Source organism: Bubalus kerabau, chromosome 11, assembly GCF_029407905.1.
Source record: "Bubalus kerabau isolate K-KA32 ecotype Philippines breed swamp buffalo chromosome 11, PCC_UOA_SB_1v2, whole genome shotgun sequence".
In the NCBI taxonomy this organism is placed as follows: Eukaryota; Metazoa; Chordata; class Mammalia; order Artiodactyla; family Bovidae; genus Bubalus; species Bubalus kerabau.
Window position 1 is genome coordinate 16,892,959 of NC_073634.1, and position 26,470 is coordinate 16,919,428.

General features: G+C 44.2%; 1 protein-coding gene across 2 annotated transcripts in view; it reads left to right on the forward strand.

Annotated features, from left to right (window-relative positions):
* The first annotated feature begins 515 nt into the window (after window positions 1–515).
* TGFA (transforming growth factor alpha) overlaps window positions 516–26,470 on the forward strand; it is a 115,968-nt gene continuing 90,013 nt past the window's right edge. For both annotated transcript variants that reach the window (XM_055539728.1, XM_055539730.1), the window contains exon 1: window positions 516–778. In XM_055539728.1, the coding sequence (XP_055395703.1) occupies window positions 739–778 (40 nt within the window). In that variant the 5' untranslated portion in view covers window positions 516–738. The remainder of the gene's footprint in view (window positions 779–26,470) is intronic.

Below are 26,470 nucleotides of genomic sequence, written 5' to 3' on the forward strand. Positions count from 1 at the left end.
TGGCCGCGCTCCAGGCGGGAGGCATCCGGAGAAGCCAGTGTTCTCTCGGATGGGGGCGCAGGTGGGGAATCGGGTTGAATTTGTTCGATTGTGGGGCGCACTTTCCCTGAGGCACGTTTTGGCAAGGGCAGGCGAAGCTCGCAGGTCCCCTTCCGGGCCGCGTCCCAGTTCTTGCCAGGGAGAGCCCTCGGCAGAGGCCGTCGGCACAAATGACAGACGCCGGGGCGGCTCTTCTCCTGCGCGGAGATCCTGGAAGCGGCCGCTGCGCCCGGCCGCTCGGGCTCGGATCTGAGCGGCTAGTCTGAGGGTGGTGTCTGAAATCCGTCTCTTCCTGCCTTTCCTTCGGCCTGGATGCCCAGCTGCCTCGGCGGGCTCCGAGATTCCCGCGCCGCCCCGCCCCGCCGCCCGCGCCCCGCACGGTGCGTGCCGCGTCCCCGCCCCAGCCCCACCCCACCCCGTGCCCTCAGGGGGGCACCCCCACCGGGGCGGGAGGGTGGTCCGCCGCGCCCGGTCGCCGAGTGGCGGAGGTGACGGTAACCGCCTTCCCATTTCCGCCCGGCCGGCGGCGCGGCGCGGCTAGTGCCAGCAGAGGCGCGCGGTCCTCCCTCCGCCCGCCCGCGCCGGGGGCTGGCCCTGCCTCGCCGGCGCCTTTTTCCCCCGCACCGCGGCGCCGCTTCGCCACTCGGGCACCGCAGGTAGGGCAGGAGGCTGGAGCGCCTGCCGCCCGCCGCCCGTAAAATGGTCACCTCGGCTGGACAGCTCGCCCTCTTCGCGCTGGGTACGTACGCTGCCTGTGGCGCGCCCGGCGCCACCTGCCCTCCGGGACACCCTGCTTTCCCCTCGTCCTCTCCATTCTCTGTCTCGGGGGTGTTCTGCGCTCGCGTAGGAGAGGAGAGGGAGGCGAATGCTTTTCGAGGCTTGCAAGCGAGGAGGCAAGGGGAATCACTTGTGCCTACTAGGGATTTGGGGAGCCTGTTCCAAAGAGGGGGACGGTCGAGCGCTCAGCCGTTCCCCGGGAAGTGGCCGGCGGGCCGTGCGTGAGAACGCCCGCCAGGGAAGGGGGAGCGGTGTGTGAACGCGCTTGAACTTTAATCTGCCGCGGCTCGTAGACTTGCCAACACCTACCTGCTTACCTGGCTGCTTCCAAGCCAGTCTTCACCAGCGTATGGAGCGCGTAGATTCGGAGAGGGTGGCCGGGGTCCGACCCTCCGGCCAGACCTTGGCTGCTTTCTTTTCGTACTCTCTGCCTACGCCTGAGCCCCAGCGACCCGCAGATATTCATCAGCAGCAGCGGCGTCTCGATCTTCTAACTTTGCGAGTTCTGAAGCTTTGGGGTGGGTTTTGGATTTTTGTGCGGATTAATTGTTCTTTTGATTAACTTCTCCGGGAGAAGTGGTTTAAGGGTCAGCCGAGGGCAGGAGTGAAACCCTAGACGGAGTGCTGCCAGTTTCTTTTGAGTTTGTTCTTGGAAGAGAACGAGGGATGGGGGAAGGGAGGGGAAGTTAAGCCCGGCAAACCTGGGCCGGGTCTGGGGAGCCGGTGAGTTTTTCAAAGGTGAAGGTCACTGCCCGGCCAGCTCTTGCCCCTTGCGGCACCGGGTCTCTCTGGTGTTGAGAGAACAGATTAACAGCCCAGGTGTCCTGGTCATTGCCTAGCTTCCGTGAAGTGAATTGTTCAGTCACTGTCTCCTCTGTAAAGCAAGTTGCTTGCTACAGGATGATTTATTAGAGCTTAAGAAAAGCTATGGAACCCTTCCCCTCCCCCTCTAAATGCCCAGAGCCTCAGCCCCACCCAGTTCCGTGTACAGTTTCAGGGGGTTCACAGACCCGCCCGTAATCCTGCCCATGAAACGCTGATTAAGAAGTGGAGGCATCATCTAAGGGAAATACGGGGCAGCCGTGGAACCGGATTCCACAGCAGCTCCGAGGTGTACCCTCACCTGAAACTCACCAACAGGTGGCATGACTCTGAGTGGCTTTTTTTTTTTTTTTTTTCCTTTTCCCAAGCCTTTTTATATTTTTGTATTAATAGTTCTAATTTTAGATTTTTTTTAAAAGCAGTTACATTACCAATACAGTAGAAGTCTCCTGTATTCGGGTCCCTGTTATGATGTTGTTTGCAAATGCTGAAAGTAATAATAATAACCTAACACTATTTGAGCACCTACTCTGTGCCAGGCACTGTTCAGAGTACTGTATATGTATCAGCTCATTTAATTTTCACACCAACCTGATGATGAAGACGGTATTACCATCCCCAGTTTATGGAAGGGGGAAGTGAAGCATATAGGCCCTCAGTTAGTAGGTAGCTGGGTCAGAATTATGAGTGTAGAAGGAATGTTGATATTAAAAGTCAACTTACTGTGGTCACTGTAGTCCCATCTCCTGGATTTGGGACTTTTTCTCCAGTAGAGATGGATGAATACCCTGGAACTTGCTTTAAACAGGGTTTTCTTTTGGATTCACAGGATCTCAGGGCAGTCTCAGGTTATTCAGTGAACAATGAAACAAGAAACAATGAAAGTAAGCAAATTCAAGGAAGCTTTGTAAAGCTGCTCCTGCCCTTCAGCATAGGACTTGCCCATGAAGACTGCATTCATTCATCATGGAATTTTTCTCTTTGCCCGAGTTCAACTTAATATTTCTTTCCTTAACAAAAGAGTGTATAAACTTAACAAAAATTAATCAACTGGCCTATACAGTTCCAAGCAATGAGCAAATGAAAAAAGTAGAGGAGAAAGAAGGCAAGAGTAATTTACACCAGTAAGGATTCCTTCATATATATATATATATTAGCTATTAGTTCTGTGCATTGACCACAATTTCTGCCTCCCACCTCACTTTCCACTAGATTGCTGAATACCCATCAATGCCACATGCATCTTTATTCTTCACATTTCCTCCAGAGTTGCTTTCCTCTCTAATTTTTCTTAAATTAGTTGAAGGCAGTTCTAGGCGAATCAGCCAGTGTTCTGTCAGTAATCAAGACCTAGAAAAATGAGGTCTTTCCCCTTCTTCCCCCATGTCAGTGGGGACAGTCTAAGAAGGAACTGTTAGGATTCCCTGTTGATTTTTCTGATTACTTGATTGGTGTTTTGGTGGTGAGAGTGTGGAGACTTAATTCAGTGCCACATTGGGAGCTTGATCTGGGTTCCTGTGGTGGCTACCCTCTCATGTCAGGCTCCCCTCATTAGCTGGGCAAACTACTTAGGGTCTTGGCTCCTCCAATCCCAGGTCATCCTTAAGGGAGCAAGATGTGTAATTTTGGGCAAGTTACTTAGCTTGTACCTTGTTTTCCTCATCTAAAGAATAGTGATATTAATAGGATCATTGAATATAATTAATGAACCTCGAATGGTGCCTGGCACATAGTAAGCGTTTAATCAATCATTATCATTGTCACTTTGAACTTCATAGAATTCCAGATATGTCCATTCCATAACTCAGAGTTTGTCTTACTTATCTCCCAGTTCCTCACCCTTCCTAAGACAGAAAATACTACCTAAACTAAAAATCTTAGAGATTTTAGCAAATCTCTTTTGGCAGATGACAAATTCAAGAAAGTTTGGGAGTTCTCTTGAACCTAGTGAATTCTTTAGTTTTTGATGCAAAACATTTGTATTTCCTCCTTACTGTTCAGTGGTCAGTTGTTTATTGAAGTTAGCACTAAGTTCTAGTTTCCTTATCTATAAAGTTGAAACTCTACACACCTCTACACAGTGGGTTGTTATGAGAATCAAATGAGATGGTAAATATGGAAGCTACTTATAAACTTTAAAAATAAAGGGCTACACACAAAATGACATTGATTTTGTAATATATCTTATAATCCAGAAATAAACATTACTCTTATGGCAGCTCCCAGAAGTAAGACTAGATGTAGACTAAAGAAGCATGTTCCCGGACACAAAATGCCATGAAGGATGGGGAGAGAGGAAGCGAGTCAGCTTCCCAGTGGATTTGGGGCAGAGGGACCAGCAGGGGGCATGAAGTAAGCTGGTTCTCTTCTCCATTACATAGAAATGATGTCTTTCAGAGTGAACAGTGGAGCTTTGCCCAGGACACATGTTTTCCTTATTGGACAGTCATAATTAGGGAAAGTTCACTTTGAACAAGGGCTGTAAAGGTGTATATGGAAGACTTAGAGGCTGAGTTTCCTGTATTTACTTTTCCAAAATTTGGTTTCCTAGGATAAAGTGAAAATCTTTCTGTAAATACTCAGTGTCCCCTGCAAAGAGGACCTTTCTTATAGGAGTAAATGATGCTTCATGTTCCGTGGTAACATATGAAAAATAGATGGTTTTTCCATTAGACCTATCTCTAAAGACCTTTTGAAAGTATACTTTGAACAGGGTCCTGCTCTTTGGGCTGCGGGCTAACAGGGACAGGCAATGGGAAGTGGAGAGTGGGTCAGCCAGAATGGAACTGGCCTAACGAACTGGGTGTCTTGTGCCTGCTTCTCCCTCAAAACCTCTGTAGTCTCTTCCACAGCAGTGCCCTCAAATCACAACCACTTGGAGGACTCGGTACCCCGTTGGCTGGGTAGGAGGTGGGCAAGTGTGCCCGTCTAATGAGAGTTCCCCTGTGTGGCTTGTGACTGCTGCTGGTGGGGAAGAGAGGAAAAGGACCCTTTGAGACCCATAGCTGTGCAATCAGTGTGGTTAGGGAAACCTCTCACTTCACCAGTTATGTTTTGTCTGAAGTACGTTTGGTGTTAGAAATGCTGCTGTGCGTTTATGAGCGTTATTGAAGGCACTTCTGCCTGTCCTGTTGACCAGAGCAGAGTTAGAAGTCATGCTGATAACTCTTAACTGTCCTACCTGTTCTTGTACTTTACCTATGGAAAATGTAATGATCAACTCAATATTAAACTCCAGCAGACCAATGCTAATCATGCCATGCTTTTTTTTTGGTTGATCACCAAAAATTGACCACTGTTTTCCTGCCATTTCAAATGTTTTTCATCATCTCATTTAAAGTATAAACTTAATTCTATGCTAAAGCTAGTATGTTTCAGATTGCCTCTAGATAGAGGATTGGGGCACTTTTATGGTGACTTTTGTTTTGCTTTTTTTTTCATCTGTGAAATGTTAAATATAAAAATCCTTTTGTAGAATCAGGAAATGAGCCAGAAATCTAGGCTACTAGAACCATTTCTTAGGAACTCTTCATTTCAAGCATAAATGTATGTTTCCCTTCAGACCAATTCTAAAAATGTGGGTAAAGTCTTTTGAAGCATTATGAATTAGTTGGGATAAATATGACTTAAATAGTTGTTATCTGGGCTTAGAAAGAGTTGGAAGTTCATTGAAATCGAATTGTATGCATTTGCTAGTACTTTCTTTGTCTTAAGTCAGAGGAAACAAACTTTTTCTTCACTGGATTCCCTGATGGCTCAGACAGTAAAGAGTCTGCCTGCAAGATGGGAGACCTGGGTTCAGTCCCTGGGTCAGGAAGATCCCCAGGAGATGGAAATGGCAATCCATTCCAGTATTCTTGCCTGGGAAATCTCATGGATGGAGGAGCCTGGCAGGCTACAGTCCCTGGGGTTGAAAAGAGTCAGATACGACTGAGCAACTAACACACACTAGCCTGCTGTATTATATGCCCAGTGCTTTTGCCTTTAATAGTTTGCTGTCCTCTTACCTTGAAAATCTTTCCGTTCTCCCCACTTACATTTCTGAAGTACTTGTAGCTAGTTAGGGCTTCCTCAAGGAGGGATTTGACACATAACTCCTTTGTGTAACAAGCTTGTATAACTTTGTGGAACTCAAACCTGCTATTGCCTCTCCTCTTTTGGTTTTAATTTTTGACCGTGTTGACTTTTCTGGCAGGGAAACTTGATACACCTCTACGTCCTGTCTTGAACTCATGTGGGTTGGTGCTTGCCCCCTCTTCCCTGCTGGTTTGAGGGCTTCTGGAAGGCAGAACCCTTTGGTCTTCATCTTTGCCCTTGGCACCCAGAGCACAGGCTGACCTTCCGGGGAGACCAGTGAGCACTTGATGATTCCTTGGGATGCCCTGGGCTGAATACTCCAAGTGTAGACTCAGTTGGCAAACACTTGGCTGGGCAGGTAACATTCATCCTGAAAAGCTCTTTATTATGATCATCAAGGTTGGGTTGCATATAAATGCTTGTACGCAACTTGTTTTCAGATAGTGTTTTATTGTTTTTTAGTAGATGATGTGGAGAAGGCAATGGCACCCCACTCCAGTACTCTTGCCTGGAAAATCCCATGGATGGAGGAGCCTGGTAGGCTGTAGTCCATGGGGTCGCTGAGTCGGACACGACTGAGTGACTTCCCTTTCACTTTTCACTTTCATGCACTGGAGGAGGAAATGGCAACCCACTCCAGTGTTCTTGCCTGGAGAATCCCAGGGACGGGGGAGCCTGGTGGGCTTCCGTCTATGGGGTCGTGCAGAATCGGACACGACTGAAGCAACTTAGCAGCAGCAGTGGATGATGATTTGTTTTAGACTCCAAAGGCAAATTTTTTTCTCTAGAACATAGAAAATTTAGGAAAGCGTAAAAGAAAACGTATTTTAATGGCCTGTAATTCCACCACCCGAAGATAACTATGATTAACATTCTGTTGCACAGTCTGATGGATGAAGGCATGCCTGTGTGCACGCACGCTTAGTCGTGTCTAACTCTGCAACCCCATGGACTGTAGCCCACCAGGCTCCTCTGTCCATGGGATTTTCCAGGCAAGAATACTGTAGTGGGTTGCCATTTCTTCCTCCAGGAGATCTTCCCTACCCAGGGATCGAACTGGCATCTCCTGTGTCTCCTTGCATTGGCCGGGAGATTTTTACCACTGGGCCACCTGAGAAGTCTTCAGATGAATGTATAGATCAATAAATATTCTGTAAAAGCTCGTATGAATTCTGAGGGACTCACACTGTTTAATTTATTTGCCTTTTAACTTAAAAATCTTTCATAAAAACTTTCATAAAGCTTTTATGTCATTAAATATTCTTCCATAACATCATCCATAGTAGCTGGGGAAAATAATCCCTTGATTGTGTTTACTATAATTTTGAAATCCTTTGACCATATAGATTCTTATTTCTCACTGTTATGAATAATCCACACACTGTTATTGGGAATATAAATTGTTACAACTTTTCTTGGAAGTCAGCGTGGCAATTGCTATCAATTTTAAGTGGGTATAATTTGGGTCATTGACTCATTGGAAAAGACTCTGATGCTGGGAGGGATTGGGGGCAAGAGGAGAAGGGGACGACAGAGGATGAGATGGCTGGATGGCATCACTGACTCGATGGACATGAGTCTGAGTGAACTCCGGGAGTTGGTGATGGACAGGGAGGCCTGGTGTGCTGCAATTCATGGGGTCACAAAGAGTCGGACACGACTGAGTGACTGATCTGATCTGATATAAATACTTACCTGAAAGTGCAGAGAAAAATGTAAACGATGGTGGTTGTTGACTTGTTTATAACAGTGACAAGTTGGCAGTACCACAGTTATTTTTTTTAAGGAGATTCCTTACATAGGTATTTTTATATGTGAATACAGTGATTTCCTATGTTCAGTTCAGTTCAGTCTCTCAGTCGTGTCTGACTCTTTGCGACCCCATAAACCGCAGCACACCAGGCCTCCCTGTCCATCACCAACTCCTGGAGTTTACCCAAATTCATGTCCATTGAGTCAGTGATGCCATCCAACCATTTCGTCCTCTGTCATCCCTTTCTCCTCCCGCCCTCAATCTTTCCCAGCATCAGGGTCTTTTCAAATGAGTCAGCTTTTTGCATCAGGTGGCCAAAGTATTGGAGTTGGAGCTTCAACATCAGTCCTTCCAATGAACACCCAGGACTGATCTGCTTTAGGATGGACTGGTTGGATCTCTTTGCAGTCCAAGGGACTCTCAAGAGTCTTCTCCAACACCACAATTCAAAAGCATCAATTCTTCTGCACTCAGCTTTTATAGTCCAACTCTCACATCCATACATGACCACTGGAAAAACCGTAGCCTTGACTAGACAGACCTTTGTTGACAAAGTAATATTGCTGCTTTTTAATATGCTATCTAGGTTGGTCATAACTTTCCTTCCAAGGAGTAAGCCTCTTTTAATTTCATGGCTGCGATCACCATCCACAGTGATTTTGGAGCCCCCAAAAATAAAGTCAGCCACTGTTTCCACTGTTTCCCCATCTATCTGCCATGAAGTGATAGAACCGGATGCCATGATCTTAGTTTTCTGAATGTTGATCTTTAAGCCAACTTTTTTACTCTCCTCTTTCACTTTCATCAAGAGGCTCTTTAGTTCTTCTTCACTTTCTGCCTATGTAACTATTTTCAAAAAATAAAGTTTTCTTCAAAATTTTAAATTCAAAAAGGCAGGTTCTAGAACTAGATGTATAGTATAGGGCTACAGTTTGAATTGAGTAATTTTTTATAACATTATATATTCAATTTGTAAGGCTAAAGTCGAGGAACATAAATGATACAACAGAAATTCTTGTACATAGATGTTTGGCTCATCTTTGATTGTTTAAGGGTAAGTTTCTAGAAATTACTCTTCTTTCCCACTAGCAGTGTGTGAATGCTCACTTTTTGGGCCCTTCTATAAGCAGACATTAGTTCTAACATTTGCCAACTTGACTGGGGGAAAATATCTCAGCCCAATTTCATCTTTAATATTTGTTAGAGTAAGTTTGTACGTCATCTTGTTATTTGCATCTTCATCTTTTCAAAATTTTTCCTATTGATGGATCATCCTTTTCTTAGAGCTTTATAACACACTTTATATAAAAAAGGTTATTAATACTTGGCAAGTAGTCCCCATTTATTGTCTTTTACTGTTTTGTTTATGGTATTTTTGACATGCCTATTGTTTTTGTTTTCATGTAGCAGAAACTATAAATCTTTCCCCTTAAGCTTTCTACCTTTGCTTATATAATTAGGAAAACCTTCCCTATCTTCTAATTCTTTTGTGGTCTTATTATGTTGAACTATTCTACCTATAATTTGTTCTAATGTGTAGTGTGAGGTCAACTCATGTTTTACTTTTTTAAAACAGTCAACCAATTAATATTCTCAATTGTCATTTGTGGAATAATCTATTCCTTCCTACTGTGGTTTGAAATTCCATTTTTTATCATATGCTAAATCCTTCTAAGTACTTGAATTTGTGGAATTTCAGTTTGGTTCCTTTAGTTTATATTTTTGTCATTATTCTGAACTTGCTCATTCAGGTAGTCTACAAATTTTCATTGAGTACCTATTCTGCGCTGTAACTGCTTCCAGGTACTAGGAAATCGGCCAAGAATGATTCCTGTTTTCATGGATCTAGTGGGTGAGACTTTTTCCCCTGCTTTGGTTATTGATGATATCTAAAAGCTTTTTAGATATCTGTAAATTATATTTACAGTTGATCCCTGAACAACACAAAGGTTAGGGGGCCAACACTCCAAAAATCCACCTTTAATTCACGGTTGGCCCTCACATCACAGGTTTCTCTATATCCAGGGTTCCCCACTGGCAGACTCAATCAGCGCTGATCATGTAGTTACTCTTAGCGACCCCATGGACTGTAGCCCACCAGGCTCCTCCATCCATGGGAATTTCCAGGCAAGAGTACTGGAGTGGGGTGCCATTGCCTTCTCCAAGTTCTTTGGTATTTACTGTCAAAAAGAATTCACACATGTAAATGGACCCACACAGTTCAAAGGTGTATTATTCAATGATCAAATGTAATTTGTAATAGGCTTTGTTAATTTTAATAGTCCTTCAGCTGATTCTATGAGGTTCCTTGCATCATGCTATCTTCAATAGCTATAACTTTGCCTCTTTCCTTTTATATTTTCATCTCACTGCACATGTGAGTGCTCAGTCCATCCGACTCTTTGAAACCCCATGTACTGTAGCCTGCCAGGCTCCTCTGTCCATGGGATTATCCTGGCAAGGATACTAGAATGCGTTGCCATTTCCTCCTCCAGGGGATCTTCTCAATTCAGAGATCGAATCCATGGCTCCTGCATTGACAGGTGGTTTCTTTACCACTGAGCCACCTGAGAAGCCCTTTCATCTCATTACTTTTTCTTATCATGCTGGCTAAAACTTTTAAGAACAACACTTTTTTTTTAAGCAGTGGCTATCCTTGTATTTTTCCTGACATACTGTAATGTTTGTAGCTTTTAACAAATAATACACTGATTTTTCAGTAATTTATATATAATATACACATGTATATTATGTACATTTTTCTATGTGTATACATACATATAAACTTTCATGTTAATAAAATATACTTCTCTTCATAAGTTACTAAAACATTTAGTATTTTGATTTGTTTTTTAAAGCAGGGGAGATAATATGTTGGCTTTTTTTGTTTTCCTGAAATGTTTTGAGGATATTTGACTCAATTAAATTAAAGCCATTCTTTTAAATTCTTGGAATGAACCCTTCTTGGCCATGTGTATTATTCTCTGTATCTACTGCTAGATTTGATCTATTTGAACCCTTTTTTTCTTTTTTTAGGTTTTGATATCAGTGTATGTCAGCTTTGTAAAATAAATACTAAATTGTTCCATCTGTTTTATTCTCTGGAGTAGATGAATTATCATGGAAATCAAATGTTGCTGTGAAGGTTTGAAAGAAATTGCTTATGAAACTTCTGAGTCTGGTCTGTTTTTAGTGGTCACTTCAAGTTTTCTACTTCTTGAATCATTTTTGGTAATTATTTATTTTCCTCACAGTCCATTCAATTCAGATTTCTGAAGCTTTAGCATAGATTAATAAATGATCTCCTTTTAATTAAAAAAATTTTTTTGTACCTGCAACCTCAGTTAATATGGCTTTACCAAATATGAAACAAAAATAAGCACTTTGGCCCCCAACATACATTGTTAATTTGTTTTTCTTAATAATTATAAAAACTTCATTTTAGTCATTAACCAAGTTCAAGTCAAAGTTTCATATCTGATAGTTTATTTGCATAAAGGCATGTCCAGTGTTGTTATAATAATGTCATTTCTGATTTGGATGATGCATGGCACTGTAATTTCTAGCAGAGGCTGCTAACTAGCTTCCTGATGGTATCTTAAGCTTTAAAAATTTTTGTTGTTGTTGTTCAGTGTCTCAGTTATGTCCGACTCGTTGCGACCCCACGGACTGCAGCACGCCAGGCTTCCTTGTCCTTCACCATCTCCTGGAGCTTGCTCAAACTCATGTGCATTGAGTCGGTGATGCCATCCAACCATCTCATCCTCTGTCATTCCCTTCTTCTCCTGCCTTCAGTCTTTCCCAGCATCAAGGTCTTTTCTAATGAGTCAACTCTTTGCACCAGGTGGCCAAAGTATTGGAGCTTCAGCTTCAACATCAGTCCTTCCAATGAATATTCAGGATTGATTTCCTTTAGGATTGACTGGTTTGATCTCCTTGCAGTCCAAGGAACTCTCAAGAGTCTTCTTCAACACCACAGTTCAAAAGCATAAATTCTTTGGTGTTCAGCCTTCTTTGTGGTCCAACTGTCACATCCATACCTGTGTACTGGAAAAACCATAGCTTTGACTATGTTTTTAAAAGTTTTAAAAAGTTTTAAAATCTCCAAAACCACTGTTGTGTTCATTAGATGCTATTGTAGTGTTTGGAACAAGATAGGAGATTTCTATTGCTTCCTCATTTGCTTTTTGTTTATTGATTGATTGATTGATTTGCTTTTAAGATCAGTACTTCTAGTTGAAAAATGTTGTGTTCTTACAAAGAGACCATGTCTTCATCTTGGATTTTAGGTCTTTAATCTGAGTTTGAATGAGGTTAGTAAACAATTCTCCTGGGTACTTGGAGACTAGGTATACCTTGACGGCTCTTTCGTCATCTCTCTCCAGGGCTGAGGCCCTCTCTGTGTAATTATTATATTTCCAAGAGGTCTGGGAGATTAACTGGCCAAATGGTACACATAATGTGGTGGCACAAAGGCGGCTGAAGCTGATAAACGAGAGGTTTGCAATTACACACTCTGCTTCCCTCTGCCAGGCCTTGGCAACAGGGAAAAGACAAACTTCGGATACTTTCCTTGGTTGAAAGAAGCCACGTAAGACCTGTAACTTTCACCGAGGCCGTGGCTCTGAGGAATTGGCCTGGGAGCTGTGGAGGAACGTCACCTGGTCACTTGGTCACTGAGCCCAGCCTGAAGCTCTGGGCTCAGGAACCTGTCACCTTGGGCGGGTTTCTGGGTTACCACTGCTGCGTTGAAGGAGCACCTCAACAGGCTGGTTTGCATGCTGTACACACTCCCTGCCAGCACATTTGAACAATGACAGGTGGGTTTTTGCACATAGCAGACCTTGGGTGTTATAATTAAGGTTTTGGGTGATGACTCACAGGTCCCTGAACTAGAATGAAAGCAAGCCCTGGACCTGAACATTTCTTTTAGGGAGATGAGGTAAACTCACAGATCATGTAGGTGGGGAATCCTTCTGGATCTGGACACTCCCTAAACCTCATCAACCACTCCTGTGTCCCCCCCACAAACAAAACCCCCAAACAAACACACCTTTTGTGCTGACCCGAGCTGACCAGTTATTGTTACCGGAACACGTACACCCTCTGGTTGCTACCTCCCCATGTGGGCCACTCAGGACACCCTCCTTCTCTGTCAACCTTGCTAAATCCTACTCATTCTTTTTCCACAGTGAAATAGAAAATCAGAATCTACAAACAAGAGTCTGGAAAACACCCTCACATTCAATTCACCAGAGACATTCTTTTTCGAGGCTTAACTGTCAGGGCTCTTACCGTATCTCTTTCTGTGTGTGGTTACAGATTTATTTGTATATTCACTCTTTTTCCTTCAAAAATGGCATTGGGTATTTTAAAATCTGCTTTTCACTTACAGTATATAGGGAAAATGTTTTTGTGGCAAAGATACAGATATGTGCATCCATCTATTCTTAATGAGTAACATATTCCATTGAACAGCTCTGGCATTGTTATTTGTTCACCTGTTTTGATAGAGATGTATGGTGTTTCAACCTTTTAAATACTCAAACCTGAAATTAAAATGTTTACAGATAAATTATTACCAGCATCTTTGAATTATTTACTATGATCAGATCCCCAGAAATGGATTACTAGGTCAAAAGGTACACACTTTTCCACCTCTTCATATGTTTTGACAATCTGCCTTTGAGAAAAAGCTGACAAATTCATACTTCTATCCTGGGTATGAGTGCCTATTTATCAGCAAACTTGCCTTTGATGAACATTATGATTTTCAAGACTTTGGAATCATGTTGATTAAATGATATCTCATTTTAATTTGTACTTCTTTGGCTAAAACCAAAGTTTGCTACAGTTGCATGCTTTTTCATGTTGAGTATTTGAATTTATTTTCTTGAGACTTACCCATTTCTGTCCTTAGGTCATGTTTTGGGTAGGTGAGTTATTTTCTCATTGATTCATAAGCAGTTTTTTAAAAAAGATATATGAAATATTTTCCTTGTTTTGTCATTTTGCTATTTAAATTTACATGTGTGTGTCTTTGGGTTTACAGAAGTATGGTTCTGTTTTTGTTTTTTATTTTTAAGGACTTAAAATTATTTCATTATTTCTCTGTGACTTCTACTTTTGTCTTGGAGTAGGAAGAGATTTTCTATAACTCTCTGATCTCTCATTTCCTGTATACTTTCATGTTGTTGCTTTGGGGATTTAAATTTCACTTCTTTGGGAGTGCATTTTGGTTTCAGATGTGAGATAGCAATCTAACTTGCCTTTTTGTCAAAATGATCTGGTTCCACAAACACCATTTGTTGAATAATTTATTCTCTACTCACAGATTTCAAATTTTTGCCACTTGAGACTTTCTTAGGAGTACTTGAATCTGTTTTTAGAGTTTCTGTTCAGTTCCATTAATCTGAGACTTGTCCTGTAAGAACCATTCATTGGGGCTGGGAACGTGTCATTGCCCTAGGAAGCTGGGGCAGAAAAATCATGAGAAGTAGGCAGGCATCAGGTGGACCTTGGGTCTCACTATCCTGAAAGGTGTGGTGAACTTGCCTCTGCCCTCCTATTCTTTCTGGAACTTTGTGCTTTGCAGGAATTTGGGGTCACGAGGCAGGCCTGTGGTCTTCCATGTGACATTCAGGTTAATAAAAACCATATATTTTCAGGTTCCACTTCTCAAACAAGAGTACCAGGGAGCCTGCCATGGCATACCTAGAGCCACAGACAAACCTGGCACATCTCCTAGGATATAGTAAAAGAAATAATTAAAGAATCAGAAAAGAGCTTCACTAGACATGCATTTGTTTTCTATATTAAAACAAATTAAATATATTAGTGAATAGAATGCAAGATTGAAATATCAAAATTAGTTATCCAGGTATGAGTCTTCAAATAAATTGTGATTTTTAAATTTTGATTGTTTCAAGCTGTGCCCCCATACTCTAGAGGAACAGATATGAGTTCCTTCTCTTTGCCATTTTGGGGGTTTTAATGGAGAAATGAGAAGTACTGTCCCAAGTGGATGACTGATTTTCAGATACTTAGAGTAGGGCAGAATAGTAACTAAAATGAATGACTTCACCATTCTTAGGCTTCTGTTGGATATAATTTCCCTTTGTTTTTCTAAGGTTTCCTAAGGTAAAAACTTAATTATTGATTTTAGATCTTTCTTCTTTCCCAACATAGTCATTCGATGCTAAAAATTTCCCTGTAGACTCTGCTTTCACCTCATCCCACAAATTCTGATGAGTTGGTTGTGTTTCAGTTTTTTTTACTTCAAGATACTTTTGACTTCTCTCGAGATTTCTTCTTGGCCCATGTTTTATTTAGAAATGTTGTTTAATCTGCAGTGTGTGGGGATTTTCTGGCTATATTTCTGTTACCTAGTTTACCTTCTTTATTGTCTGGGAGCAGACATGGTATGATTTCTGTTCTTTTCAATGCTCGCTCAGTCGTGTCTGACTCTTTATGACCCCATGGGCTGTAGCCCTCCAGGCTCGTCTGTCCATTAGATTCTCCAGCCAAGAATACTGGAGTGGGTTACCATTACCTCCTCCAGGGGATCTTCCTGACCCAGGGACTGAACCCTCCCTCTCCTGCATTAGCAGGTGGATTCTTGATCACTGAGCCATCTAGGAAGCCCTTCAATGTGTCCAAGTATGTTTTACAGCCCAGAATGTCATCTGTCTTGGTGAATGTTCATGTGAACTTGAGAAGAATGTGTGTATTCTGCTGTTGTTGAATGAAGTAGCTCATCGGTGTCATTATATCCAGCTGGTTGATGGTGGTGTTGAGTGCAATTATGTCCTTGCTTATTTTCTGCCTGCTGGATTTGTCCATTTCTGAAAGAAGGGTGTTGAAACCTCCAGCTATAATAGTGGATTCAGTTCTGTTCATTTTTGCCTCATGTATTTTGGCATTTTATTGGTAGGTGCATACAGGTTCTATATTGTTACATAACTTCATCATTCATTAATGCTTTTTTAATGATTCAGGATCTCCCAGCAGCTAAAGATCTTCACTAGTAAACTCTTTCTTCCCACATGGTGCCTATGGTACAAAACTTGCATTACTACCTGTGAAATGAGGAAAGTTTTCTTTCATTACTACCTGTGAAATGAGGAAAGTTTTATTCCTGGCTTAGATAAGCTGATCTCAATTTTAACTTTCCTTGTGGGGAGAAAAAAACATAAAAGGCATCGCTCCAAATTCCTGAACTAAGGCTCTGTTAGGATCAAGATAGTGGGACCTTCTTTGATTGAGGGCATCCTTTCAAATCAGTTCTTATTTTGAATGTAGGATGTAGAAAGTTTCAGTGAATTGTTTATGTCCCTTTGAGATATCCTTTGAGAGTTAGAAATTTATATGTAGGAAAGTAGCATCATCTCACTATGTAATATGAGCTTATGCTCTTGTGAAATGCCCCTTTCCGTTACTGTGGAATAAAGGGGAAAATAAAAGCTCTTCTGACTCAATTGGATTTTTTTTTTGGATTTCAGATAAAAGGCAGAACACTTTCCTTTTAACAGTGATAACAGGAGCAGTTGGAGTATCTCATCTGTCATCTCATGTAATACATCCAAGTGATCAAAGAGTTGTGATTTTTGTGAACTGGGCCTGACATAACATTTATTCTTAATTCACCCAAGGAAGCTACTTTATTCACTTACAAAGCCAAAGGATGAGTAACAAAAATAAGATCTGATAGCTCAAAGTGAGGGATGCTGTGTGTTTGGTTAGGTTATATTATACTTGGATTGTTCACTTCAGCAAACATTTAACTGTGTATCAAACCTTGTGCTGAGTTCGGTGATATTAATTCAGAAGAAAGCCATGACTAGCCTTGCCCCCAGCCCCTGAATTCTTTGTAGAGTGCAGCAGAAGCAAACACAGGTTTTCATAATATGACATGAGATACTCAGTGAACACCTTGGGCTCTTGAAGGAATTCCCTGGCTGACCAGTGGTTAGGTCTCTGCACTCTCATCGCCGAGGGCCTGTATTCAATCGTCAGGGAACTAAAATCCCACACGCTGTGTGGTGCAATCCCTGCCTACCCCCCCACGCCCCTACCCCCGCCCCCCACCAAAAGAAAGTTCTTTGTATGACAGGGCATGGCAGTCTTCAAGAAGCTAATGGCCGTCACTTAGAACAGTGATGGGTAATTTCTTTAAATGCCCTATTATTATACAAATTCCTTTAACCCATCTAGCAATCCTATGAGATGTTGTGATTATCTCCATTTTATAGATGAGAAAACTGATACACAAAAATGTTAAGTGAATTGCTGAGGCTCCTATAGCCAGCAAAGGGCAGAACAAGGATTTGAACCCAGGACCCTTGCCTGTTATCCTGGCCATCTCCATGTTCTGCTTTTCCGTGTCATCCATGGAAGGCTGTGGCTCCTGAGGGGCCTGGCTTCACTCCTGTGAGGGCGTCATTTTGTAGCAGACATTAGATGTAATCAGGCTTTCAGACAGCTGCTCCTCTAAATGTTTACTGTGTTGACAGTCATTGCCATGAAGGCCATAAAGAAACATTCTACTTCCAAAAGCATGAAATAGAAAGAAACAAGTGTGGTAGTTGTTCTCCCCTTCTTTAATCAAAAGTTCAGTTGTTCAGAAGACAGATAATCACAGGAGGTGTGTGTGACACATTTTGTTGCGACCACGGAGCCTCTAATAATAAATTCGCTAATAGAGGCCTGTTTGCATTTCTGCCATACGTTTTTTAAAAGGTGTTTGTTTTAAAGGGTGATCTCTCTTGTTTCTGCAGGCAGCCTGTCTCCAATGGCTGGTGTGCCTGAAAGTCGCAGTGCCTGGGCACTGCAGCCTGAAGGCCTCTGCTGGGGGGGCTGGCTTTACCCTCCTCACCCTCCTTTCACGCCTCCCCAGTTGACATTTCTCCCAAAGAAAGAACAGAAGGTGGAAGAGTCTTTAACACTTTTACTCTACATTTTTAGTTCCTCTCAGTCCAACCAAAGATAGAATCTGTGTTAGCAGGTTTGCTAATAGCTGGCTCCACTTTCAGACTCTTCCCCCCGGCTGCAGTGATGACATGTGCCCACAGACAACACAGGCATCTCCATGGACCTGATAGAATCTCAGATCAGAACACAAAGAGCATTTACTGTTTCAGTTGTGTATAGGAACTTCCTTCATTTCAGCTGGACTTCCCTGGTGGCTCAGACAGTAAAGTGTCTGTCTACAATGAGGGAGACCTGGGTTCGATCCCTGGGTCGGGAAGATTCCCTGGAGAAGGAAACGGCAACCCACTCTAGTACTCTTACCTAGAAATTCTCATGGACGGAGGGACTTGGCGCAGGCTACTGTCCATGGGGTCACAAAGAGTCGGACACGACTGAGCCAGTTCACTTCACTTCACTTCATTCAGCTGGCAGCATTTTCGATGGCCTTTATACCTCTGAATAGGTGGTTGAGTATCAGATGCTCAGGTGTGGATAGTCTACAAAGGTTGATTAAAGGTGATTTTTTTTCCCCATTAGGTAAAAGTAATGCAGTCAGATGCATTTGCAATCAGTGTATTACTAAGACACAAAGCAGCCAGTGAGACACACCACTTTTGCAGTGAGTGAGCTTCTGGGGAAAAATATGTATATATATCTGTATCTTGTTTGAAGGACCTTATTTGGTACTCTTTTTCTAGAACCATCTCTTCTTAATTGGTTTGTAAATCCAAAGTGTTCTAAGTAGGTTGCTTCTGCTATGGTGGCACCCCTCAAAACAACATTGTCTACTTGGGAATTTTGTAAAAGCCCATCCAAGCTGGTCACGGGGGAGAAAAAGCTGATTTTTTAACTGAGTCAGGGAACTAAACTCTCTCCTGAGAGTTACCTGCACGGATAGTCACTCCTTATAAAACTCCTGCTGTTCTCAGAGCAGAAGCCCTGCTTAAATTTTCCATAGGTCTCCACACTCAGCTACAGACTTTTTTGATCTTTGTTTGTGTCATCTAATCTCTTAGTGACCCGTCATCTAACATTTCTTCCTCTGGTTGCTGCTGTTTAGTTGTGACATTCAATAGGAAAGAAAAAAGATTTAACATTTTTGGAACAGAGCAATCCTTCAGGCACAAAATGCCTTCATCTTTTCAGCTTGCAGTTCAGAATCCAAGGAACCAAAACTGCACAGGGCTGGTGTGTGATAACAAGGCAAAGACTTTGGTGAAATAAGCCTAACTGTTTTCTAGCAGGAAGAAAATAAATCTGCTTCACCATTTACACATGTGCTTCGCTGACTAATCAGGGAGCAACACTTTGTGGCCTGAAGCAGGGAGAGGGTTCTGCTCCAGCGGGTGGCTATTCATGGGCCGAGGATGGAGAAGCAGCCCCCACTGCTGGGAGCCCCCGCAAGCCCGCCCTGTGGATGGAGTTTATCTGAGCTCCCAGGCTTGAGAAGTGAACCACTGGACTGTGTGGGGAGGCATGTTTTTAATCCCAGAAAAGAGGCTATGATATGCAGCTTTCCTTGCAAAACACATGCTTCCTTAAACGAGGCAAGTATTGGCTGCCCTGCTGAATAGCGGAGAGGGTCAGGCTTAAGGAGAGACCACCCCCCGCCAACCAGGTCTCATTCCTGAACATGTTGTAACCCCAGAGGTTAGTCTTGGTTCAACCTCAGTCTCCCCTGGGGGCTGTGATGTCATCTGACTCTACTACAAGCAGAGCAAAAATGGGCAAATGGTCTCACTGTTTGGCCTTCAAGATAAAGTAGTCAGCTTTTATGAATAAGCATGTTTTGGTTCCCAGGAAGTGAATTAGGAAGTGTTAGATCTGCATTGTTCTAACTACCTAGCTCTGTGCTTTTCTTGGTTGTCTCCACCTTAACCTCTTTTATGAATGGTTCAGTCATTGTTTTCACCTGGGATGTTTATCACCTGAGCTATTTTCAGAGGCTTCACAGGCAGAAATTTTCTGAAAATCTACAAAGGTATGTATAGTCAAAGCAGTGGTTTTTCCAGCAGTCATGTATGAATGTGAGAGTTGGACCATAAAGAAGGCTGAGTGCTGAAGAATTGATACTTTCTTACTGTTGTGGTGGAGAAGATTCTTGAGTATCCCTTGGACAGCAAGGAGATCAAACCAGTCAATCCTAAAGAAAATCAAGCCTGAATATTTATTGGAGGACTGATGTGGAAGCTGACGTTCCAGTACTTTGGTCACCTGATGCAAAGAGCTGACTCTTTGGAAAAGACCCTGATGCTGGGAAAGACTGAAAGCGTGAAGAGAAGGGGGCAACAGAGGATGAGCTGGTTGGATGACATCATCAACTCAGTGAACATGAGTTTGAGCAAACTCCAGGAGATAGTGAAGGACAAGGAAGCCTGGCATGCTGCAGTCCATGGGGTTGCAAAGAGTTGGACACAACTGAGTGACTGAACAACAACAAAGGGCTTTGATTTATATTAAAACGTTTTCCTTTGAGAAGGTGGATAAATTGGTATGAATAGTTATTGATGTTCTCAGGTGCTGTCCCCTTATACCAACTCCATTGACAATAATTGTGTGCAGGGGTTTGAGAATGTGTGCATGTGTTTCATCTAGAGGTTTCATTTCCTACTTCTTGACCTTTTTTTTCAGCTTTCCTCTTGCCCCTATCCTCAGCTTCTGCAGTGCCTCACGTAATCCTAACATTTAATGGTTGATCCTTACGTTTTTATTGATGACAAATAATCTATGCCCAGAGTCTCTCTTCATTTCTCTTTTCTCTTCCTCCCTTCCCCTCTCCATCTGTCACTTTCAAAACATCATTGACAAAGCAGCAGGTTTTTTTTGAGCTGAAGTGGGAAGTAGTTCCATCTTCTGGGCTAACCATGATCATTTGAAAGTGTTTGTTTCTAGGGATTTGGAGGTTGCATCTGAGTACAGTTGGAAATAGTGCTGTGATCAATTAGTAATGTCTGCTCTGGGTCCAGGCTGGAGGTGGTCTGACATATGCAGGTATTTCCATTCCTGCTTGAGATGGTGGGTCATTTTTTCTTAAGAATGATAAAAAGACATGCATCTCTAAGGAATTACTTGAAGATGTTCTCACTTCTGTTGCTTATATTTCCTGCCTTTTAAGTAATTATTTATTTTTGGCTGCATTGTGGTCTTTGTTGCTGTGAGCGGGCTTTCTTTCTCTAGTTGCAGTGAGCAGAGGCTATGCTTCTTAGTGGTGCGTGGGCTTCTCATTGCAGTGGCTTCTCTCATTTCAGAGCATGGGCTCTAGGTGTTGGGACTAAGCAGCTGCAACTGTGGGCTCTAGAACGCAGGCTCAGAAGTTGTGGCGCACGGGCTAAGTGGCCCCACAACATGTGGGAGCTTCCTGCACCAGGGATCGAACCCATGACTCCTGCATTGGCAGGCGGATTCTTAACCATTAGACCACTAGTGGAGTCCCTTTCCTGCCTTTTAAAAAATACAGTGCTCCAAGTTTTAAAAGGTGTTCCATAAACCTCATATCAAAACCATGCAAAAGTACTACTGAGTCCTATTAGGCAGAATTAGCATCCAGCAAGGCAGAGAGCCTATGGGCATGTGGGCTGGTACATCCTCCAGAACATGGGGTTATTTGCCTTCTTTCAGAATAAGAAGCAGAAAACCAAAGGTATCGCTGAACAGCAAAGCTCTGTGTTGATGTTCACATCTGCCCATCTTGGCTTGTTGGGTTATTAGCAGGAATGTTCTGGCTGCCTGCTAGTAAGAAGGGAACACTGACATCTCGCTTTCCTGGAACAAAGGACTCCTTTCCCTAGAAGATATATATGTGTGTGTGTGTGTGTGTGTGTGTGTGTGTGTGTGTGTAGCATGTTGTGACACTCCCGCCCAGCAGCCATCCGTATCCTTAGACCCACATCAGTGGGGACAGCCATCCCTGTTCAGTTGTCCCCCACAGATAAGAAGGAAAGTAGAGAGAAGGGCTGTGTTCACACTGGGCATAGACGTTGCGACAGAGGCAGGGTGTGTAGGCAGAGAAGCAGACAACAGTCTCTGGGTCTGTAACTTTGCAGCTGGACATGCCCTGGTCTGTTCACTTTGCTCCTTGTGTGTCCTTCACTCCTGAGTCTGGGATGCTATAGGCCAGCCCATGGTGGCATCAGAGGGGTGTGTGGTGAGCAGGATTAGATGCTGTGTGAGCCTCTAGAAAGCCTACCTAGCGCACACTGTTGTTGTCTGCATGCTAACTTATCCTGGATGTTGAATGTGAATCTCACAGGAAAGCCATGGACTGGGATTCCCAGGCCCTGTCTGGGGATGAGTAGGGCCAGAACCTTCATGCCAGCCTGTAGCATCCTAGAGGGTCTTGGGGGTAGTGGGCAGACCCCAGACAGGAACCGTTAATGAACACTCTTTAGAGAAATGTGAGAACATCACAACCAAAATGAGACTGACTTGTGTGGCTTTGGTGCTTGTGAGCACTGAGCTTGCTAATGGGTTTCTTCAGACCTCTGTCCTTGTTGACTCATTGACTTGGTATTTTAATTTTGGGGCAGGGGGTGGGGTGGGGTTGGAGGTGGGATACTCCCTCTGAGGTGGTCAGGAAAGGTTTGTGAAAACACTGATGTTTGAGCTGGCCTTGAAGGTAAAGAAGGAAGGGAAATAGTGGAGGCAGGGATGGGGTGGGGAGAGGAGGTCCCACACTCGGCCTTCCTGCATTCCCAAGTCCTGCTGGCTGCTTCTGCTCTCCACCTACCACTCCTCACGCCCTCTCCCATCAGGACTCTGCGGTAGCCTTGTCCCCACTCCGCCAGCTTCCAGCCTTGCCTCTGTAAGTTCTTCCGTTCTCAGCACCCCGCGTGATGTCTCTAATCAGACGCTGTGGCTCCTTTTCTCAAAACCTTGCGGTGGCTGCCCAGCTCGGAGTAAAATTCAGGTTGCTGCGCTCCCCTGAGAGACAGCATCCCTCCAGCCTTGTTTCCCACCCCTGTCTTCTTTTAGCCGCACCAGCCTTCTTGCCGTTTCTTGAACATACGAAGTTCAGTCCCGCCTCAGGACCTGTGCACTTGCCGTCCTTCACTTTGACTGCTCTTCTTCCACATACTTGCAGGACTGCTTCCCTCGCTTAATTCAGGTCTTTGTTAGACGTCACCTGTTCAGAAAGGACATCTGTGACTTTATCCTTCTATGCACACACCGTGATGAAGACAATGCCCCGGTGTCTGCATCATTTCTTGGAGACCTGTCATCACAGCCAAGTTCTGATGGTGTCTTCTTATTCTGAAATGAAACAACCTAGATTCCACAAAGTCCTTCAAAAGTGCTTCTGCTCAAATAGGAGTTCAAGTCTCACCTCCTTTGGTTCATGATTGCCAGACATCCCTATTGCACTGTCTCCCAGGTTTGGCTTAAAAAAGACCTGAGTTCATTCTGGAGGTTCAGAGCCGTCTATATGTCAGGCACTGTTCTAGGCATTGGAAATACAGTGAACCAAAAAAATCATCTCTCGCCCACCCCCGCTTGGTGCCAAGAAGACAGAAAATAGGCAAACAAGCCTGCAGGAAGATGTCAGGCTGTGGCAGCGGAGGGGATGGGTGGGGAGCTCCGTTACCTTGCAGGTCGTCGTCACAGAAGGATGCTTTCAGGCTGTGGAAATGCCTCCATTTCTCTTATTCCTTTCCTGCCTGAAGTGTGAGAAAGGAAGTATGAGGAAGGGGAGGATGGACCAGCTCTCTGTGGTGGTAGCTGCGTTTTGTTATGACAAAGGCTGCGCTTGGTACCCGCATGGGAACCCCCCCTCTTGGATGTAGCTGGAGGGTCCAGAAGCAGAATTCAACCATCCTTCAACAACTCTTGAATTCTGCCCCCTCCATCTCGGAGCTGACTGCTGGCTGGCAACAGGTTGAAAGCTGTATTCGTCACTTGTCCTCAACTGAGGGAACATCTAGAATGCATCTGGTTTATGTCAGAAACCGCAGAAGCAAGGCTGGCTGCTTGAAGCTGGGGCACTGGATTTCCTTGGTTGTTTCAAAAGCTGCTCAGATTCCTGGCAGTGCCTGTCAGCCTCTCTACTGAAAGACTTCTCTGGAAGACTCTTCACCCATTGTTCCTCCCTTTCCTCCCCTCCAGGTTCCTATCTGCCTTATCCATGGCCTATTTCCAGAGGGTTTCCCCCTCTTCCTCCCATCCTGACATGCCCCCAGTGTGAGAGTGAGGCGCAGGGTCCAGATGGCTCAGCCTAGTCAGATCAGCCGCTGAGCAAAGCTGCTCCCTGGCAGCCACTATCAATGCACAGTTGTCTAACAGGCGTATTGGCTGTGCTGGGTCTTAGTTATGTTGCAGCATACAGGGTCTCTGACCTTCACTGTGGCGCATGGGATATAGTTTCCTAACCAGGGATCGAACCCGGGCCCCCTGCCTTGGGAGCATGGAGTCTTAGCCATTGGACCACCAGAGAAGTCCCTAGACTGTGTTTTTTAGAGCAGTTTCAGGCTTGCAGAAAAGTTGAGCATAAAGTACAAAGAGTTCTCGTCTACTTCCCCTGTCACTAACATCTTGCTTGAGTGTGGCACATTGGTTATAATCAATGAGCTGATATTGGAACGTTATTTTTAATGAAAGTTAATGTTTTTTTAACTAGAGTACAGACTAAAGTCCCTCATTTACAATAGGGTGTATTCTTTGTGTTATGCATTCTATGAATGGTGACAAATGTGTGATGCTACGTATCCACCATTGTATCACACACAACAGTTTCACTGCCCTCAGGTGCTCTGTGCTCCCCCTGTTCCTCCCTTCCTCTCTCTCTCTCATCCCAAACCCCTGGCAGTGAGTGATCGTTTTCCACTGTCTCCATAGTTAGGTCTTTTCCGGAATGTCATGTAGTTGGAATCACACAATCACAGTACATAGTCCTTTCCGATTGGCTCATTTCACTTAGGAACATGCATTTAAGGTTACTTCATGTCTTTTTCCAGTTTGAGAGTTCATTTTTTATTGTTGCATAATACTCCATTGTCTGAATATACCATAGTTTATCCATTTGCCTGCTGAAGGATATTTTGGTTACTTCCATGATTGAGTAATTGTGAATAAAACTGCTATCAATATTTGTGTGTGCAGCTTTCTGTGTGTGTGTGTATGTGTGTGTACACATAAATTTTCAATCATTTGGGTAAATACCAAGGAGCTTGATTGCCAAACCATATGGTAAGACTATGTCTGGTTTTGCAAGAAACCACTAAGCTGTCCTCCAGAGTGGCTATACCGTTCTATCAGCTGGTTCTGGTTCCTGCCCGACTTTCACTTGGACAAGTGATTTTTCTGGGCAGTGCTTCGGAAACACGCAGAATATTCCAGGGATGCTGTCCACGTTCTTCCTGTCATTTTCCTCTTCTTGCTAGAGCTAAACCATCTGAGCAGAAAACTTCCTCTTCCCTCCCTCTTTTCTTCTGAGACTTCACATCTCTACTGTCCCCCTACCCCAAAGTTAACCAGGTAGATGGGGACGGGCAGGAGCAGGCTTGGTAGGGGAACACTACCATGCTTCCCCAGGGTGTTTTTTTTCTTTAAAATGATTTACGTTGACACCACTGAGAGGTACATGATGCTCTTCACCCCGAAACTGTGGGGTCAGGCGTGCCTTGTTCCTCACTGATGTGTCTCCAATCAGCAAAAGAAACTCTTCCTATATGACTAAGTGCACTGGGGGCATTCACCGAACAGGGGCCAGAGAGAAATACTTCAGGGGCTCTGAAGTCAGGCAGTGGACCGAGAGACAGTTGCCCTCCTTGCCACGCCTCCTCTCCTTCCCTCTCTAGGCCCCCAGGAGTCAGTCTGGAGCCCTGAGACTATAAATCACTGGGTGCACGCTTGTTGGCAGCTCGTTGGTCTTGTTACTTTATAGCCTGGCTTCCTATTGTGCAACCCAGATGCTCTGGGTTATTATAGAGAAGCATACAGATGAACACAGAAAGGAGGGAATTACCGAATGTCAGGGAAGGAAGCAGCCCAGTTACCTGAAGGCAGGCTGATCCTGCAGTCCGCTGCGAGCTCCCCCAGGCCGCTGGCAAGGCTTTCCTGAGCCGCCCTGTCCGTTCACGTACCGCCAGCTTATTCTGTCTCCCTTGAGTTTTGGGTGCTTCTGCCCACATGCAGTTGGAGGCTGAATGACCTATAGTTGAGAGACTTTCCATGCCTGGGTCCATAATTTCTCAACAGGGTGCACTGTTAGCCTCTTAAGGAGGACAAATTCCTGTGCATCGCAGCAATTTACCATCCCTGCTCTTAACCACTAATTAGATACCAGGAGAGCCCCCATGTCATTGTTGACAGTCAAAACCTACCCCACCAATTACCAACTGCCCCCAGGACGCACTGCCAGTGGGCAGAAGCCCTGGGCTAGGGGTGGGCTGGTCAGGCTCTCCTAGTGAAAGAGGATTCTCTGAGTGCCTCTTACCCACTTCTCATCTGGGCCCTTCTCACAGCTGGCACCTGCTCTTCTCCTCCGTGCCCTTCTTCATCTCCTCTCTTCTCTTCCTCCTCCTCCCCCTCACTTTCAGGGGAGGAGGACTTAGACCTCTCCCCAGCCTGCTTTGTGATGCAGGGTTCCAAGAACTTCAGGGTGTTTCCCCTTTAATTCTTGAAAATGCATCTTCTGGGGATTTGTGTCCTCATTTGAGCTCTGCTTCTCAATCAGCGGTCTTTATGCAGTCCGGTGAGTTCTCCTAAGGGGTGTTCTGGAGTCAGCCCCGAGAACCCAGAAGATGACAGAGGCCTGATGGTGGCAATGAGCATTGGTGCAGGGCTGTCCCCTCTGTCCAGCCCTCCCCCAGCCCCCAAGGCCAACGCTACATTGATCTGAAATGTGGCCAAGTCCCACTGGTGTTTATCTTGGCTCAAACCCCAGCCTCGCCGTACCTCCTGCAGGGTGGTTCTGAGGGTGTTCAAGCCGAGTGGTGGGAAGGATGAGTTTGTCATCATCGCGTGGAGGAAATAGGGCAGAGTTCAAGGATTGCTTATGTTTTCACCTCCTCCCCTCTCGTAGCCTACTTCTAAGCCACT